General features: G+C 53.0%; 1 protein-coding gene across 2 annotated transcripts in view; it reads left to right on the top strand.

Annotated features, from left to right (window-relative positions):
- GRB10 (growth factor receptor bound protein 10) overlaps positions 1 to 20045 on the top strand; it is a 177974-nt gene that overhangs the window by 65237 nt on the left and 92692 nt on the right. For both annotated transcript variants that reach the window (XM_045788518.2, XM_045788516.2), the window contains exon 4: positions 19535 to 19625. In XM_045788518.2, coding sequence (XP_045644474.1) covers positions 19535 to 19625 — 91 coding nt within the window. The remainder of the gene's footprint in view (positions 1 to 19534; positions 19626 to 20045) is intronic.

Genomic DNA, 20045 nt, shown 5'->3' with positions numbered 1-20045 from the left:
CGGAGCTGACCGGGAGTGCCGAGCACCGCGACCTGCTTGGTCCCTGACGCTCCACAACTTTGGAGGATGAGGGCCAGGCTGGCCGAGGAGTTGGCTGTAGGTTTGCAGACCGCCCCCTGAAACCCGGCCGTGAAGGTGCAGGCAAACGACGGGACAACATTTGAAAGTTACTCTTTGGGCAGCGAGGAAGCCATCAGTGTTTTCCCAGTGGTTGCCCATCATGGGACCACTGTCCACCTGCTGGGCCCTCCTTTGCCATTCATCTCTGGACATCAGCATCCAGAAGTAGCAGAGGCCGTGCACCCCTGGCCTCCCCAACCTTTCTCTGTCTCCAGCCTGCCATCCCTACCTCCGTGCCTTTGCTCAAGGTAGTTCCTCTGGCTTTGGCCCCGACGCCCCCTCCTCGCCCAGGAGCCGTGTGTGTCCGCATTTTCACTCTCATTTCAGAGCTCCTGCCACTGTCTGTCCCTGTCCTCCCCACCACCCCAAAGGTGGCTCCTTGAGCACACAGGGGAGTCGTGTTCACTCTCTGCGAGACCGTCCGTGGTGGGCCCAGCACTTGTGAGGTGAGGTGCTGCCTGCCCGCTCAGGGGTCAGAACCTTGTGGCCTCGGCCTGCGGGCTGAGCCCCGCCGATTGCTGGAGAAGGGGCGGGGGGGGGGGGGGAGCCCTAGCCAGACAGGGCTGGGGACGGGCAGCAGAGCAAGAAGGTGGCAGGGTGGGGTAGGGTGTGCTAGTGACACCGTAAATCGGGGCCCTGGTTCCTTGGGGTCTGGTCTGTGTGGGGTGGCCTGGCTCTGGATGCCAGCCAGCCGGTCATCATCACCCTACTCACCCAGCACACGTCACGTTGTTGCTGGGCCTGCCTTGTGAGGGCGGGAAGGGTTCCCATTCCCACACTTGCACGTCCTGGGTGCGTGTTCATGGGGCCCTCTGACTGCTGTGTCCATGTTAGCCCTTTGGCCTGGGAGGCTCTGCCCGGTCTGGCTGCAGCCCACCTCTCCTGCCAGCCTCGGCCCCTCTCACCTTTTCCCATTGTGGCTGTGGGGTGGTCTGTGCACCTTGCCCCTGCACCTGCCCCCCGCCACCCCCGGGCCGAGGTTTCTTCGGATCTCGAGGGAACACTCCCTCTCTGCAGGGAAGGTAGCCTGGCCTCCCAAGGGAGGTGGACGGGAGACCCACGTTCCACTGCTGCTCTGTGTGGCACGCACGCCGAGTTCCCGCCACACGTTAGGGGTCACCGTTCGCCTGTGCCCAAGCGGAGGATCTTGCGGTGTTGGGAGCTGGGGGTGGTGGGGTTTGCCGACAAGATCAGATTGAGGTTTGGAAAGCAGAGTCTGGTTGCTGTGTCAGGAACTTTGTCCTGTGTCTGTGGGGTGTCCTTCTCGGGCTGGAGCACAGAGGCCGATGTGCCTCCTGTCCCTGTGGCCTGTTCGGTGGACGGCGGCTTTGTGCAGGGGCCATGGCTGCTGTGGAGCAAGGCCCGGGAGCACCTGCTGCGTCCCCTGACCGAGTTCAAGACAGCGTCACAGGTGGGGACCTGTTACTCATAATCACATTTGGAGACGGCAGACAGGCCGCGAGGTGCCTGGGGGTCACGGTGTGTGAAAGTTGGCGGTGAGGCAGGGCCTCTCCTTCCTTCCTGTCGCTGAGACTGGGGAAGAGGGCGTTCGTTGTAGCAGGCTCGCTGGTGGATTTGGGTGCTCTAGGACGTGTGGGTGCATTCAGCAGCGAATACACAAACTATTGCACACTGACGGCAGGTGCGCCAGCTGGCCGGCCAGGGAGCACTGCTGTATCCTAACCAGCAGGCAGTGGCTTGATGGGGTTGCAGGCAGTCGCAACTGGTTTTTTTGTTCTTTTGTTTTTTTAATGGTGCATTTTGGGGAGAGAGGAACCTTAAAATTATCCCTTTTAATAGAGCATGTGGAGTAGTGAAAACAGGAGGTTTTCAACTCTGTTTAATTTCCTGCTTAAGTGTTTGGTCTTGTGAGTAGGCTAGGTTTAAATTCTGTTTTTGTATTCCCGGATGATACTTTGCTCCTGCTGAAGTCATAGCAGCATGCCTAGGTTTCTTATCGTCACCAGCTATGTTCCCCTCCCTCTGCTCCCTGTGCCTCATTCGGCGGGTGGCAGTGGACGGGGCCGCTCCCCTGCTCTTGTGAGTTACTGCCCCAGCACAGGGGGTCCCTGACTCTTCACAGCTGTGTCTCCGTCATCCTCGGCTAGGTAGTTCCCCAGCACGTGCTGAATATTTCTGCATGTCTGAGGGAGACGCTGAGAATGTGGCTACTGGTACCTTTTAAAGATTATTAACTATTTTTTATTAACTAGAAAGACACCAAAAAATAACAAGGGGATGTTTCAAGTTGCTCTTAATTGAAGGTGAGCGTTATTCTCAGCCTCTGCAAACTTTTTCTGTAATTGATCTTTAAAGAATAAACACAGCGGATTTTCGGCGTCTCCTCTTACTGAACTTTCTGTCACTCTGCATGTGGTTGGTGAGTTTTTCTGGGAGAGTGATGGGACACCTGATCTACCTTTCTTTCTTTCTTTCTTTCTTTCTTTCTTTCTTTCTTTCTTTCTTTCTTTCATTCATTCATTCATTCATTCATTCATTCATTATGTTATGTTAGTCACCATACAGTACATCATTAGTTCTTGATGTGTAGTATTCCATGATTCATTGTTTGCATATAACACCCAGTGCTCCATGCAATACGTGCCCTCCTTAATACCCATCATTAGCCATCAGGGAAATTCAGATCAAAACCACATAGAGATACTACCTTATACCAGTTAGAATGACAAATATTGAAAAGGCAGGAAATAACAAATGTTGGGGAGGATGTGGAGAAAGGGGATCCCTCTTACACTGTTGGTGGGAATGCAAGTTGGTACAGCCACTCTGGAAAACAGTCCCTTAAAAAGTTAAAAATTGAGCTACCCTATGACCCAGCCATTGCACTACTGGGTATTTACCCCAAAGATACAGACGTAGTGAAGAGAAGGGCCATATGCACCCCAATGTTCATAGCAGCAATGTCCACAATAGCTAAATCGTGGAAGGAGCTGAGATGCCCTTCAATAGATGACTGGATTAAGAAGATATGGTCCATATATACAATGGAATATTACTCAGCCATAAAAAACCTAGCCTTTCATTTTCCGCAGGTGGATTCCCCGCCTCTGCCGGCAGCTCCGTGAGAAGTTCTCAGGGCTCACTTTTCAGCCCCGCACAGGAGGGGCAACGGGGTCTCTGCCAGCTGTTTCTATGTGCCTGGGAGCCCACTGTCCACAGAGGGCCTGGAACCGGATCGCTTGGTAGTCAGGCTTAAAAAACAATAGAAAGAAACTCATAGGAAAAACAAAAACCTTTCGTCTTTGGCAGAGCATTCTGGAGTGGAATAAAAGCGCAAGAAGCTAGGTGGGATCTTTATTTCCGAGGAAACCAGCTGGCCTCTGGTGTCATTGTACAGATTGGTCACGATTAAGATGAAAACTATGAAGGTGCCTTGGGCCGGTGGCCGCCTACCCCTGGACCGAGGGCCCTCCCATTGCCAGCATCCCCCTTGGAGCCCCGTGGGCTCCTTACCCTTCCTTTTCAGGGAGACTTCTGTCCTGTTTTATTGAAATGGCAGCTTCCGCCCCTCCCCTTACCTGCTCTGTGCTTTCTTTTGATTATTCCATGGCATTGTCTGCTTCAGTTATAAATGAATAAATTGCATAGTGTGATTACGGCTTACTCTCTGTTTTGTCCAGATGACGTATAAAGCCAAGGGTGTAGGACCTGTGCTTTAAGGGCTCATGGGCTGGCCACAGAGTAGGAGCTTGGTAGACGACTGCCTAGCAGGTGGGTCTCTTTGAAGACTGGCTGTGTGTCTCTGTTCATAAGTGACAAGTGGTCAGATACCAGAGTCTCCAAAGCTGATCAGGTTTCCCGTGCCTGTGCCCTGCTGGTGGAGATGTTAACCCTTGAGGAGCTTGAGGACATCTGTCTGTGATCATGGTCATCTTGTCATCAGTTCGATAAGCTTTCTTGGAGCCGAGCGCTGTGCTTTCCCACCTTCCCCGGCTGATTTCCAGTGGGGGTGTGCGTATCTTAGACTCCCAGTGAACTGGGTGTTCATGTGCATGCGAAACCTGCTTTGTACTGAGCAATTTCGTTTGGAGTCCATTTTGATCTCTGGGTCTTCCAGGACAGAAGGATCAGGGGTGGCATGCGGATTGAGGGTGCAGACTCGTGAGTCCCCGGGCTTGACCCTATCTCCTGTGTGTGGCGCGGGGTACACACCATCCTCTGCCTGCTCGGCTTGCTGTGTGATGCGGATGCCACAGTCCCTTCTGAGCTACTCTGAGTCAGTGCTTCAGGGCGAGACATGGCCACCTGAGCCGAGGACACCACAGTGGCCCTAAGAGAAGTGTGTGTCGAAGTATATTTAGCAGGCCGAGTCATCAGGATGTGGTAGCAGAGCTGGAATGTGGGGCAGGAAGAGTTTGAGGCTGACCCTTCTGTCTGGCTTGAGCACCTGTCTGAGGGGCGGCTGGCTGGCTGGTAGTTGCTGAAGTATTTCTGGGGACCAGTGTAATGCCAGCATTTCAAAACACAGACATTTCAGATGCAATTAACCTGTCTTCTCATCACCCAAAACTAGCCTCTCTTCTGTCCATTCACCACCGTCCCAGTCAGCCAGGTGTCCAGCATGGAGGGTCCTTTTCCCGGACGCTTCAGTCACCTGGTGAACACTGTTGTACAAGCCTGTCCAGTCTGGTATCCTGGCACTTCGTCTGCTGGGCTGTGACATTTGTGCAGTCTGCATCCTGAGTATCCATCCCTGTCTCACTGGGCTCCCTAGGGCCCTGGGGCTTCCCTGGAGTGGGAGGGGCCTGCTTTGTTCCTAGCAATTCCCTTCTGGGCTGGTTTGAAACAGGGTCATGTGATGGCACTGTTAGGACCTTGTTATTGTCCCTCACTGCTCTCCCCAGGACTGGTGCCACAGGTGGGGCTAGCGAGTTCATGGATCAGTATTTTCAGTGGATCCAGGGATCGTGTTAGGCCGGGGACCGCTTTTTAGAGGAGGCGGCCTTGGGTACAGGTGCTAGCAAGCAGCTTCATCAAGCCTGCTGCGGGTTACAGGAAAGTAGTCTGTCTGATCTGCTGATAAGGAACAAGGATCATGACCTAGCAGGGAGTTCTTGGGTGAAGAAGTGATTAGTGGAAAAGGCGGGGCTCCCGCAGTATCTGTAGATTATGTGTGTCCCTGTGCAGTTTAAATTTGTGGCGCTTGTGTTTCCACACGCGTGCATGCACACGTACACGTACACACACACACCCCCGTCTTCTCCTGAGCATAACACGTTGGTCATGGGGCTGGGAGCACAAGCCTGCGGCCGGACCTTCTGTGCCAGAGGCTGGCCCCGCTTCCCTGCTGGCGGTTGAAGCTGGAGTGGCCCGTCGCTCGCTAGGCGTTGTCACTTAATAACTGCTTTCCAGGTGTGCAGGGGTGAGTGCAACTCTGAAGGAACTGTGGAGACCCTCCTCCCCCCCCCCCCCCCCCCCGCTCCCTCATCCCTCTGAGCTATAACAGAGGAGGTGTCTTTGTCTCGGGGATGGGGCAGGAACTGGGGGGTGGGAGATTGTATACGTCACACAGTCTCCCCAGCAAACCCTTTGAAGTTGGTGCTGTTCCCCGGGTTTTCCTGTGCAGACAGCGGCCCAGAGACTTGCATTGACTTATCTTGCTCAGACCACACAGCTGGGGAATGGAGATGCCGGGTTCAGCTTTGCTCCGCGTGGTCCCAAACCTGAGTCCCCTCCCCTCCCCTCTGCCCACAGGGGGCACGATTTGGGGGAGTTCCACCCTTGCTTTCCTCTGGGTGCTTCGTTTTGGGGCGTTTCTGTGTCTTTGTGAGGATTCTGCTACCCCCAGCCTCCCAGACCGCTGAGGTCGGGCATCGGTGGAGGGGGGAGTGTCCGGGGCCAAGGGAGAGCAGAGGGGGGGTGTGGGAAGAGCAGACAGGGGGTGTGGCATCTCATCTCAGGCCTGGCCATCCTGGGGGTTGGGTTTGGTGCCCCTCAGGATTGTGCTTGCTTTCACTCTCCCGAACACCTGTGGCCTGGCTTTCCTGGCTGCTCGAGCGTTCCTGCCTTCCAGGCTCATCCTCGATGTTTGTGGGGCTGTTTCTCTAGGCTGATGTCTCCTCCCGTGACGGACCGTGCTTTCTCTTCACGCCTGCTGGTTTGGGGTTGGGTGTCACACGTGGCTGAGCGCTGCAATTTTTTTGTTTCTCCTTTTTTTTGTGTTGCTTTAAATACCGGAGGATTTCTTACATGAATGATTAGGCTTCTTTGAGGCCATTTGGTCTTCCTGAAGCTTGCTTTTTTTACCCTGGCGTGCTGGGCCTCGTTTGCCCTCGCAGTTGAGGCAGGACTTTTCGAGAGCTCCGTTCTGTGTCCCCCGTGTATGAGCTTTTCCACTGTGGGTGCAGGGGACACAGCCTTTGCTCTGCCTGTGTGAGCTCTGGGGGTCCTTCTGCCTGCTTCTTTCTGGTGGCTCTTGCCTTGGCCTCGATTGTTTACATGCGTGCACGAGCCAGTACTTGGCTGACAGCTTGCCTGGCACCCCGGACAGGTCTCCCCGAACTCTGCGTTCTGGCTCCTAGAAGGACCCCCTTCCTTATGCTGAGATGTGGGCACTCCGGGCAGCGAGTTTATCTCTCTCAGAGATAATCGTCTTGTGCTACCTGCTTCAGTTCACAGAAACCATTTCAGTGTTTACTTATTTAAGCAGAGAAGGTCTGTTCAATCCTCGATATTCCGTCTTGGTGGGCAGCACAGACGTCCCCCACACTGTTTTAGCCGTGGTCCTAGGACTAGGTTAGGCCCAGGATGTTTTATGTAATTTCCAGAATCAGCTTAGGAGCAGAAAAGAAATACAGAGACCACGTGATCCAGAGACCTCCTTATTTTATTTTATTTTATTTTTTTAAAGATTTTATTTATTTAATTTTCAATAAAAAGAGAGAGCACAAGCAGGGGGAGCAGCAGAGGCAGAGGGAGAAGCATATTCTCCACTGAGCAGGGAGCCCCGTGTGGGACTCGATCCCTGGACCCTGGGATCATGACCCGAGCCGAAGGCTAATGCTTGACCAACTGAGCTACCGAGACATCCTGAGAACTCCCTTTATAGAGGAGAAAGAAGCCCAGAGAGGGAGTTTATTTGCTCAGAATCATGGAGTTTGTTACAGTGGTGATTTATAAACATTTGGCTCATGTCACAGTAAGGATTTTCATTCACGAAGCACGTGATGATCTGCTTCTGGTGACCCACACGGGCGTTGGGACCCGGCCATCCTCCTGGGGCAAGGAGGGGCTGACCAAGGCTTGTTGGGCAGGCACCAGCAGCTCCTGAGCAGGACGACCCAGTTCCCCATGCCCTGGGGTCTGTGCTGCTCCTTCGCTTGGGCTTGGCCACTTGCTTTGCATGAAGCTCCGTGGAAGATATGCCTCCAGGGAGCGTCACCCTGACTTGACAGCCATGCGCTTCAGCAGGCTCTTGGAAGCTTCCACCTGCCCCTCCCTGCTCTCCCACCTGCCCTCTGGTTCAGGTGTGGTGTGGGAACCCGGGTGGGATGCAGGAGGGGGCCCGGGCTGGAGCTCTGGGCCAGACGCAGCTTCCTCATTCTGCCTCCAGATTCTTGGCCCCAGGCTACCACTCACCCCTGGCCTTCTGGCCTCCGCTTGCCAGAGGGACAGAGAAGTGAGGAAAAGCCGCCACCAAGGATTACATCATAGTAAACCCTGGGGCTTTTTCCTGGTCAACCAGCACCAGTGAGAACCCCTTCTAAATTTTGAAATGTAGTTTTGAAAAGTTCGCGGAAGAGATGCCTCTCGTCGTTCTGCTAACCAGGGCACGCAGTGGGGGTGTGCCATGTGCTGGGGGGTGGGTATGCAGGAGCTCTGCTGAGAACACAGCCCCGTCTCAGCGCATCCTGACCACCGCCTGCCACCTGCTTTCCTGCCTGGGTTTGAGTGTGGATGTTGCACGGGGTGGTGTTGCCAAGAGAAAGCCGGAAGTCTTGAGCCAAAGAACTCGGGTTCTGCAGAGGCTTTATGCCCCACTGGGGAGGCCTCAGGATTGTGACCCACATTTCAGATGAGCTGAGATGCTGAGGGATTGTTGCTGTGGCTGGGTCAGTGGAACTTTGAACCCGATGGCCCCAGCGTCTGAGCTGTGCTGGCGTTTTGGTAATGAACACCCTCTGCTTCGTCCTTTCTGTTTGGGTCTTTGTGTAGCTGGGGGACTCTATTCCCTTTGCCTCCCAGAGGGGCTCAGCTCGTGGGTGGCCCTCTGGCCCGGTCCCTTGAGCCTCCGGGAAGCTCGGTACACGCGGTCATCTGTGCCAGGGAGGGCCGGGGATGACAGGAGGAACACCGGGCACCAGGCCCCTCCTGCAGAGCTTGGGGTCATGATTGGCCAGAGGTCGCTGCGGTGGGATCAGAGCACATGTTATTCCATTTGGAAGTTCGTGGTTTCTTTGTCAAATTGTTCTCATTGCCCGTTTGTGTTTTGATTGATTCTTGGGAAGCACGTTGACGGCTCTGATTTATTGGCCTTATTAATTAATTAGCAGCATAGAGATTTCCATATGGTCTCATTTCCCAGGCTGCTGAGCCAGGGTAGATCTTAGTATTGGTGCAGGTGCTACTTGCTGACCATTCTAACAAATTCACGTTATATTCGTACATGCGGATGTTTGGGGCTCTGTTCATTTTCCTTTCCACAAGGGTGGGGGTCCCAGAGAACAAAGTGAGTGGGCAGCAGAAGTTGGGACTGGGTGCCCAACGATCTGATCTCCTCGCTGTGCCGTTTCTGCTGCCTGGACGCTGGCCCAGCTGCCGGACCTCCCTTACTCATCGTGTAAATGGGCCACAGGGGTCCTGCCTCCCTCCGGGGGGTGTTGGTTGGAGGAGGACAAAAGGGCATGTCCTGGGCCTGGTGCAGACATGCTTTCATAAATGGGGGCCCTCAGTACTCCCATCCAGACCTGCACCTGCTCTTCTGTGTTAGGTAATGTCGGGGCAGTTGTGTAGCGCTGAGTGACCCAGGCTCATTGATGTTGAGTCATTGGTTCCCCCCAGGGTGGGTGGGATGCCTGGCACGCTGACTCCCCCACCTGGGCCGATGGCGTGTGTGGGTGAGAACCAGCGACCCTTGTCCCTGGGGGCTCGCATCCTAGAAAGCCTGGGGAAACCCGCATCTTGACCGTTCTCTAGAGTTACGGACATCCCATAGGATGACCTGAATAGCCGTTAAAAAATTTAGGGGTTGGGGCGCCTGGGTGGCTCAGTTAGTAAAGCGTCGACTCTTGATCTCAATCCCAGGGTCGTGAGTTCAAGCCCTGCGTTGGGCTCCATGCCCAGCGTGGAGCCTACTTAAAAAAGAAATTAAAGCAGCATTTTAGTTTTGATAGAGGCTGCAGGTTATATTTAAAATCAGTAAGTTATGACTTTGGAGAACCATCAGCCTCGTACAAAAGCAAGCATGGACGGTGGAATTAGTGCACAGGATACGTGGGGCCATCACCACTGTATGGAGCTTTGGGCCATCGTGTTTCTTATTGGCTAACATTTCACGGACTTGACGTTTCTGGCTCCTTTCCTGAGCCACAGTCATTGTATTGGCTGGACCCCCCCCCCCCCCCCGTGACACAGCTCCTGAGACACAGACCCCTTGTGAAATTGTGGGTGTCCTGACCTTTGACCTACAGATACCCCCCCCCCCCGGAGTGATCGCTGCCCGCTCTGTCCCTGGGCCAGCCTCTCTACAGTCTCCTTCCCCAGAGCAAAGCCTGGATTTGGGTGTGAGCCGTTAATAGCTGGTTCCCTGGTGGGTATGTCCAGAATCAAAGTCCTGGAAGTAGCTAGAGGGCCTGCATACGCCAAGAGCTGATTTTCCCTTCAGAGGCTGCCGGGGATACAGGCAGGGTTTTGATCAGGACCGAATTGGCTGGCAGAAGACCTGCAAGCGACGCAGGGTTAGGGTCGGCTGGGGGGGGTGAAGTCACGCGGGACCCCTGGGCAGGCACAGGCAGAGCAGGGGAGAAGCAGGGAGAGGAAGGGCGGGCCCATCTTCTCTTGCCAGCATCAGGCCTGCCTGTCCCATGCAGCAGTGCAGCAAGGACACACAGCCGTGTTTTGTGTGTCCTATGGGGCAGATTTGAAAATCCTGCTGTGAACCTGTCTCCAGGTTCTGAGAGGGGTGAAGGCCTTGTGGGCTTTTGTCTGCATGTTTCCACGTGGGCGGTGAGTGGGGGCAGCGCCGAGAAGGCCACTTTGTCCTTCTGAAAGTTGTGCCTTTGGATTCTTGGTGGAACTCATTTTTTCCATAAGCTACCAGTCTTCTCTGCCTAAGCAGCTAGTGGGTGAGTCCACAGTCCCCGGATCCGTTTGTGTGCACCTGGGGTCTAACCTCCCTGTGTTCTCAGCGCCCCCCCCCGGGGGCCAGTGTCACAAACTGCTCTGCCAGCTTCTCCTTTGGATGGGACTCCCTTCAGGAGCAGAAAACGGGCAGGGAGTCAGGCGTGATGTTAAGTGCTCTTGTGTTCTGTGATCTTGCACGTACGTCGGTTTGCTGTTCACAGGTGGCCCTTTGCCCTGTGCTCATGCTGAAGTTGGGGGTGGAGTCTTGGTGGAGGTAGAGGAGGAGGAGGAGGTGCTGGGGGTGGAGGGGGTCAGGGATGTGGAGGTGGGGGAGGTGGCGGTAACAGCAAGATTAGTAGGAATGCGCGTGAAAATTGCAGCTTACTCATAACTTACATCATGCTTCACACACACGATCACACTAAATCTTCCACACTGTCCCGTGAGGTGACCCTTACCCAGGGAGGGCTAATGCCTTCCCCAGGCCACTGAGCTCTTCACCATGAGGTGAGCTGCCTCACTGACGGGGGGAGGCCAGATCAAAAGACGGGAAGAAAATCGACGTGGCAAAGGCGTTTTATTTTGGGAAAACCATTTGTCAAGATGAGCAGGCTCTGGGCACGAGGTTTCTCTGGAGGGCGATGGAAATATTCTAAATATAGATGATGATAGTACAAATACTGTAATTATACTAACATTCGTTGGATTGTACACTTACGGCAGGTGAAACTTATGTTAGGTAACTGATAGCTCCATAAAGATGCTTTAAAAAAAAGTAAAAGCTTGGCGGACTTCCCTTCCCCTTGCATTACTGAAATGGTTGTGTCTGCACCTGGTGTTGTAGAGTGGGTGATTGAATTTAAAGCTAGGTGATTCATATACCTCTTTTGCTTATGATGTCAAGAATCCGGGCACTGGGGCTCCTCGGTGGCTCAGTCGTTGAGCGTCTGCCTTTGGCTCAGGTCATCGTCCCGGGGTCTGGGGATCGAGTCCCACGTCGGGCTCCCCACTCAGTGGGGCGCCTTCTTCTCCCTCTCCTGCTCCCCTTGCTTGTGTGCTCTCTCTGTCTCTCTCTGTCAAATTAAAAAAAAAAAAAAAAAAAAGAATCCAGGCACTTAGAGGTCATCGCATAGAAAGAAGTGTCTGAGGATGGTATATGTGGGACAGTGTTGTTTTAGGTCTACGGCACTTGGGTGCAATGAGGTTTTTGTGAAAGTCTGGTAGTTTTCTAAATAGTGGCATTGTCCCTGCCATGCTTGGCGTCTTACTCTTTCGGAGAAGAGGTTTTCTTGTTGCTCTGATGAGTGGCGGTCCAGGTGTTTTCCTGTGTGACGCGGCAGCTCGTATCGGTCCCATGTAAGTAGAAAGCAGATTGTAGGACAACACTTTTCCTGTTAGAATCGCAGACACATGATACGGTCTTGTGTTCTTCGCTAGGGCAGGAAGCTCATCGTTCAGTGGATTTTGATTCTCATTTGTTCTGCGACTTTAACTGAGTTTTGTATCAAATGACAAAAGCTATGGTGGTTGTACTTCACGTACCGACCTTCAGAAGCATGGCCTTGTTGTATGTCAGAGCGGGACCACGATCCCGCTGGACTGTCGGCTACAGGGGGCAGGAGGGGGCTGCCTGGAGGGAGAGCGAGCTGCTGGGCCCTGGAGGGTAGGACCCGTACCGTTCCATCCTTTCCCTCCCTGACAGTGGGGTTGGCCAGGGCTGCTGCAGGAAAGGGCGTGGGGGTGCTGGGAGAGCCCCGTGTGGCTTTGTTTCCACTGCAGCCCGAGGTTGGCATCCCTGGACCGTCCCTGACCCCGCCCACAGCATTTTCATGCATTGTTGTTCATGCGCTGGTGGTTTGCTGTAACAGGTTTGGAAGTTTATCTTCATGAAGATTTCAGCTTGGAGGTTTTGATGGAATGTTCTCGCTGGCTGAAGACATGTCAAACCCCCTTGTTCTGTTCTCTGTGGTGTTCATCTCTGGTTTTCTTAGAGTAATTCCATATATACAATGGAATAGTACTCAGCCATCAGAAAGAACGATTACCCAACATTTGCAGCAACATGGACGGGACTGGAGGAGATTATGCTAAGTGAAATAAGTCAAGCAGAGAAAGACAATTATCATATGGTTTCACTCATTTATGGAACATAAGAAATAGCAGGAAGATCAGTAGGAGAAGGAAGGGAAGAATGAAGAGGGGGTAATCAGAAGGGGGAATGAACCATGAGAGACTGTGGACTCTGGGAAACAAACTGAGGGCTTCAGAGGGGAGGGGGGTGGGGGACTGGGATAGGCCGGTGATGGGTATTAGGAGGGCACGTACTGCATGGTGCACTGGGTGTTATATGCAAGTAATGAATCATGGGACACTACATCAAAAACTAGGGATGTACTGTATGGTGACTAATATAATAAAAAATTATTATTAAAAAAAAAGGGCACCTTCTGTGCCTTTATTCCCCTGAAAAGGTTGTGTGCTGGGTGGGACCAAGGACACAGCCCCGACACCTGCTAGAGAGACATGTCTCTTACAGATGCCTTGTCCCACAGCCTGGAACCCTTACCTGCCGGATGAGCCCTTTGCTTACACCACTTTAATTTATTCCTCCCGGCCACCACGTGAAGCCACCAGTCGGCCCAAGGACGCACACAGATGCACGAAGTCACACAACTAACTGACAGGTGGGAGCCTGGGATTGGACCCCAGAGTCTGGCCTTCTGCTGTGTGCTCCCCTCTGTTCCCCAGCAGGCACCGTGCTGACAGTTCCACTCCTGTCCTGTTGAAGTCCCCCACCTGCCCCCAGAGGGACACGTTGGTCCTGTGTTTTTAGATCAGGAAACGGCTCAAACCGCCCAGCGAACATTCTCCGTCTCGACAGCGTGTTCCTCTTGGGCAGCCTTGCTGTCTGGCAGCCAGCGTGGGCAACGAGGTATTCAAAGCCCCCCTTGCCACGCGCATGTGGAGTCTGTCCCTGTGTGCCTAGGCTGGGCTGTGATGCGTCTCATGGAAGCACAGCTCTGCTTGCTGGGCTCCGTGGCCTTCCTTCCATCCAGCCTTCACCCCCTCACTTTGTGGGGGGGTAGGGGGTGTGGAGGCGTCAGCGGGGAGGGACACACACTGAATTAAAGAGTGTGCAGGAGGAGGGGTCAGAGACCATTTTCATCTGGGCTGTCAGAGAAGGCTCTGGAAGGAGGTGGCTTCTCAGCGAGGCCTTGGAGATGAGTGCAGTGTGTGTGTGGAGGGCAAGGCAGAGAACATTCTAGATAGTGAAGAATCCCTGGGCAGAGCAGGATGGGGTGGCCTGCCTGCTGCGAGCTGTGCATTCCAGCTGGAGGGAAGCCGGGCCAGGAAGTTGGCCCTGGAATATTCCATGGAAGTGAATCAGCTGGGGTGAGGTGCTGGACTCAGCCCCACCCTCCCAGTCAGGACCCTGCAGGCCCTCAGGCTCGGAAGTCTGCATTTCTCAGCAGTTCTCCTGGAGAAGCTGGCGTGCTGGGGCCTGACCTCTCATTGACACCTGCTGCCCTGACAGCCAGGTCCACTAGGTTCAGACTCCTGCTCGGGGCACATTTTCCATGTGATCTTTGAAACCTCGGGTTCTTCCTTAGCAGAGCGAGGGAGGGTCAGCACCTGCCTACGTGGGCAGGGGTCTCAGCACGTATAGTGGGCATGCTCCTGACAGGGGAGGAAGAGTGCTTTCAGGGAGGGGGCTGGAGGGGTCCGGAGAATCCAGTTGGGTTGGTACCCCAGCCTGGGGCCAGCAAGAGGCCTGAAGGAGCGAGGTTGGGGGTAGTCATGTGACCCCCAAAAGTGTGACTCAGGAAGGAACTTTCTAGAGGACAGCACTGCCCAGCTGGAGGATCCATCCCTCGTCCCCTCCCTGTGCCCCATCGCCAAGTCCTGTGGGAGCTCTAGGACCAGCATGCTGGCCCAGGCTGCCCCTGCAGGGTCATTCCCCCCACCGCCCCTCACGTTGGAGGGCTTAGTGTGGGTGGAAAGAAATCACTCAGCACAAGGTCATCCTGTAGGGAGGCCACTCTTCTTCCTCTTAATGGAGGCAGCATTTCTGCCCTGCTCCACTGGACGACTGCTTCCGACTTTGGAAAGTATTTTTACAGCCAATGGAATCTGGGGATCCAGCACCAAATAGTGAAGTGACCCACACAGCTAATTAAGGGGCTCTTCTAGGCGCCCACCTTCCGTCCACGTAGACAGCCCAGTAATGAAGGGCTCTGGTTTAAAGAAGCCTTAGCAGCTAGCAGCCACCTTGGAGAAGAATCCTGGACATGCCCCTCCCCCAGTCCCCGGGGCCCTCTGCAGAGGGGACACGCTGTAGTGCTGGCTCCTGACCCTAAGGGGAGGGTCGCTAACCTGGAGCTGGAAACCCACCCAGACAAACAAAAATGAGTCCCGGGAGACCAAGCCGGCTCAGTGACAGGCTTGTTACTCCTGTCCCAGTTTCTGTGACCCTGAGCCTGGCCAAGTGCCACTGTTTGCCTTTCAAGAGTAGAGGGACGTCTGCGCCCAGCCTTCCTCTGCCACTGGTGTTCGCTTCTCCCCGGCTAGCGGTGTTTTACAAACACTAGCAGTTTCCTCCTATTGCGTCTTTTCTTGCTTCTCAGGGTAATAGGATTCTTGTCTGAAGCTTCTACCTGCTGAATTTTTTAAAGTACTTTTTTTTTTTTTTAAGATTTTATTTATTTATTCGACAGAGGTAGAGACAGCCAGTGAGAGAGGGAACACAAGCACAGGGAGTGGGAGAGGAAGAAGCAGGCTCATAGCGGAAGAGCCTGATGTGGGGCTCGATCCCGGATCTCTGGGATCACGCCCTGAGCCGAAGGCAGACGCTTAACCGCTGTGCCACCCAGGCGCCCCCCCCCTTTTTTTTTTTTTGACTTAGGAGTCTTACATACAAACAAATGAGCCACGCATTCGGATTCTGTTCTTACCGCTGATTTGTCATGCAGACCTATCCGGTTTCGAACGGTCCTTTAGGTACAGAGTTGCCGAATAAAGTAGAGGGTGCTAAGTAAATTCAGATAAACCGCAGAAATGTTTTTTAGGACAAGTCCGTGCAATTCCTGAGACAGACACCCAAAAATGGTTAGTTTGTCTTTCTGAAACTCCAGATTTGCCGGACAGCCTGTATTTGCATTTGCTAAATCTGGTGACAGGGTTGCCTAAATTAGGCTTGGAAGTTCCTTGTCTTCTAAATCGATGTCTCCGTGGGGTCAGGTCTGCTTGCCACTGACGGGAGCAGTTGCTTAGGGACAGTGACGCGCGGCGGGGATGATGGGGACGTGGACTTGAGTCTGCACAGGAGACAGCCTGGGGACTTGTTCGTCCCCAGAGGGACAGGTTGGGTGGGGCCTGGGCTGCAGGGAGGCTGGACCCTTGGTTTATACACTCCTGATGTGCGTGCCCTCTGATTTCAACCAGATGGTCCACACCCAACATCCATATTCGTAATGGGTTGTAATTGCTCATTTATATGTAAGTAAATACGCCAGAAGAGAAGTTTTAATAATTTAAGCAAACCTTGAAACAGCTTGAGAAGAAGAGGAATCCATGTAAAAGGAGGCAGGAAGTGGGTGCCAACCAAAACGTGTCAGAAGTTGTGAGGATGGAGATCGTGGCCGTGGCTTCTGAACGGGCAGATCTGTGGGACCCGCACACGAGTGTGGCTGAGGCTCCGACACACGTGTGCATGGACATTATAAGGTGGGATGAAGGCGAGTGAACTAGGGGCCGGTTTACGGTCTCACCTCTTCCCATCTGCCAGTATGAATGTCAGCGCAATGAGAGAGGAATACATCATGTTGCAAAAGAGACCAGGAAAAACATCCACAGATGCTCTCTGGTTTCCTTGACAGGACGAAGACCATCACCAGGCTCACCACGATGAACCGAGAAGAAAAGTTCAGGAAACTTGCCTACGTTGAATTACATTTCTGAAAATCAAAAATTTAGTTCAGACTGCAGGCAGACACGCTGGGAAAAGCGTTTGCAGCAGCTCAACCTGGAGGAATGTTGAGGCGCAAACCGGAGTTTCCAGTGAGCAGAGGACGCCCACGTCCACGGGCTGGGTGCTTGCCTGGCCTCGCGCCCTGGCTTTGCACTTGGTGTTGTAAATAAAGCCTCCAGCAATCCCAGGGGGGGTCATCGAACCCATTTTACAGATAAGCCAGTTGAGTCAGACTCCAGAGAACTGGCCCCAAGGGGCTCAACTCCCGAGGGGTGGGTGGCTTGGCTTGATCATAACGTTCTGGTGCCTTCAGGCCCTAGTCCAGCTGACCCGTCAGAGGGTAGTCCAAAAAAGAAGGACAAAGGGCTGAGAAGCTCTTGAAAATGGTCAACTTCGGTATTTGAGACCTGCACTGAAAACCGCAGGCCGAGGCCACAGTTTGCCTCTGGGATTGGCAAGAAAACATTCCAGAAAGATCACCAGTCTCCGTCTGCAGCAGCTCTTATGAAACGGGCAGTTCTCCGTTTTGGGTGGAAGGGTAAACTGTGTGAACAAGATTTTGACTGTATGTATCTAAGCTCAGAAAAAATACGTGTGAAACCTTTGGTCTAGTGGTTCAACTTCCAAGGATCCGATGCAAATCATCAGAAGCACAGACAGGATTCACACACAGCGGTGTTGGTTGGATTGTTACGTACGCCCTCTGAAACTTGCAAGCGGCTTCAAGTGTGTACTAGAATAGTTTAGAATCTGAAGAAAATATTTACCAAGGTTTTAAAATAGCATGTTGTCATGTTTGTGGGGGAGGGGGAGAGGCGGGACATCAGATCGGTCACACAGTATGATTTCCACGGCGTCCAGCTGTGCTACGTCCCCGGGAGTGCTGTCAGTTACCTGCCTACAGTCAGGGGATTCGGGCACGTTTTTATTGTATTTCTGCTCTGTTTCCGAAAATTGACCTGCTTGTTTTAAAATTTGGAAAATAAAAAATATTTATCCCGAATGACAAAGAGCTCATGGGATGGAGAATTGCAGAAACGAGGTGGGGAGACCTCAGAAGGGGGGCTGCGCTGCATTTGGGGTCTGGGAGGTACCACCTTGTGCACTGGCCCTGACAACCCATCTGCGTCCTTAGCACCTCGGCAGGGCTCCTAGAGGGTTTGCTCTTGCCTCCAGACCCCGTGTCCTGCAAACCAGCTCCTCTCCTCTTTCCTAACCAGAAACTTCTTTCTTCGCTAACCGCCTGCTCACCGGTTGGGTAGGGTGTGGTCTGACAAAGTCATGCTGCTCACCTACCCAATGGGGCTGTCCAGGGCTTGGAAGTGCTGATGGAGATGCTTCGTTGTCATGGGAAATTTCATCAAGATAGGCTAAAATTCAGTAATATATATCATTTGGTTATGAATCCATTTTTTATCAGGATCACTTGGAACCCCCATGTGATCCAAATGTAACATGTATGTTTTCTATAAGTAATTGAAACATTGCACACAGGCGTCCCATGTTTGTGCATTTTTTCTTGTCTCTGGAAGAACAGACCAGAAACTGTTAGGGTACCATCCGCGGGTGAAACAAGAGAGGTTCATTCGAATTTTTTTTCTTTAAGCTTTTCTTTAGCATCTTGATTGTCATAGTTGGCGAGTATTACACCTATGATTAAAAATCAAAAAGGAAGCTGTTTTTCTGGAGAGAGACAAGCAGTGAAAATACCCTCTTGCACCTTTGGGCTTAGATCCGTTTTCCCAGGTTTTCTGGGGGAAGGTGTGGCTGTGGCTGGGCCTTCCCAGGGACCGAGCTCCCTTCTTCTGAGTGGTAGATGCCGGTGAGCTGACCCTTCTGGACTCTCTCCCCAGTGCCCCCTGCCCTGCCTCCCCAGCTCTGGCGAGCGGCCCCCCGCACAGCGTGGACCAGGCCCATGCGTGTGTGCACGCGGGTTGGCACTCACACAGCGGGGGGAGTAGAGTATCATGCATCTGTTTTTGCACCCCCAGGCTAAGACTCTGGACAGAGAACCACTTGCTGGGGAGCATTCAGGTGACAGAGCGACTTGTCAAAATGAATGAGCTTTTTTGAGTTTCTTGGGCAGAGTGGGTGGGAAGGCACGTGGGCTCTGAACCCCACCGCCTGGGTTCTAATGCCAGGGCTGCCCCTTCCCAGCCGGCGGCAGTAGGGTGGGCATAACCTTCCCATGCCCAAGTGTCCCCATCTGTAGAGTGGGAGACAGCCTGGCAGGGTAAGCTCAGTGTGTGCGTTGGCTGCTTGTTGGCACACAGGCGTGGGGAATATTCTGAGACCGTTGGCGGCACCGAGACGTTCCTTTGCATAGGTAGGGATGAGGTTGCCGAGTTGGCTGCTTTTGTGCCAGTAGTAGATGTCGCTTGCACACACAGTTCTAAAACCTAATTATGGAGGTAATCCATGTGCAGTGTGAAAATCTCAAAATTTCTTAAATCTGAGAGAGAAGTTTGACCTCTTTCCACCCCACGCTAATCCCTGCTAGTATTCCAAGTGTGTAAATATGAAAAGGCCCATTTTCTTTTCCCACATTTTAACCCGTCTGTCATTGGCTTGATTATAGTCTCACGAAGATGTTTTTTTCTAGAGCTGTGGAGTTGATTGTAACATTGCTGTTTTAACTTTTGCCTAAAATTTTTGTCCTCATCCTGATGTCTGGTAAAAAAAACGTGCCACTGGGCCCTTCTGCTTTGCAGAGGGGGCCAATTATAAAGCAGTCTCTGGATGTTTCCGTACCAGATAACAGACCGCCTAGGGCTTGATTACCAGTAATTGTTGCAGAAAATGCATGTGCTCCGTGGAATGCTAATTATTTATATTCAGTGCTCAAATCCAGCAGTTGACAGTAATTCTTCCTGAATTGCTATTCAGGCAAAGCAATTTAAGCCAGAGACCTAGAGTAACTCCTGTTCCGACCCCCTTGCTAATAAGCAGGGGGCACTGTTCCAGGATTACCTTCCCTTTCGCCTTCCCCTCCACGGTGTATTTTAAACAACCGATGTTTAAACGCCCAGAAGGTAAATACATGGAGGTAAGAAGTTCAGGAGGAGGGACATGCGGCGGAGGGTGGATGTGGACACGTGCAAAATGCTTCTTCTGACCAAAGCCTTTGTGCCCCGTCTTCTCTAGGACCAGGTGGAGCAGGCACCCCCTCTCAGTCCCCGAGACCTGGCAGGACCTGGCTTCGCAGCCCCGTCGGACCGGCTCACGCATCACCAGGGTAAGGAGTGACAAAAACGTGGCACCACAGATGCCGTAAGCCGCAGCTGCAGCTTTGCCACGGAGCTAGGACTCTGTATTCCACGAAATTGTTCTTGGCACTCCCACGACACGGTTCCGACCTTGGCTCTTTTCCCCTTTAAGGAAAACAAATTCCAAAACAGAAAACACGCACACACAAAACTTGGTTGCAATATCTTGATATACAGGTATCCCTTGCTTTTTGAAAGTCTGTTTCACACTCCCCTTTGGAAAGACCTACCTTAGGACCTGTTTTGCTCACCTGAAGAAATCCGAAGAGGATTTCCGCTTTTGGAAAGAAAGACTCAGCGTTGCTTTTGGGACGCCTAGGTGGCTCAGTTGGTTAAGTGTATGCCTTTGGCTCAGGTCGTGATCCCAGGGTCCCGGGGTTAAGTCCTGG

This window comes from Ursus americanus, chromosome 3, assembly GCF_024610735.1.
Source record: "Ursus americanus isolate L20-20 chromosome 3, mUrsAme1.1.p, whole genome shotgun sequence".
NCBI classification, from domain to species: domain Eukaryota; kingdom Metazoa; phylum Chordata; class Mammalia; order Carnivora; family Ursidae; genus Ursus; species Ursus americanus.
The sequence above is the reverse complement of the archived record's forward strand: the minus strand, read 5'-3'. Positions and strand labels throughout refer to the sequence as shown.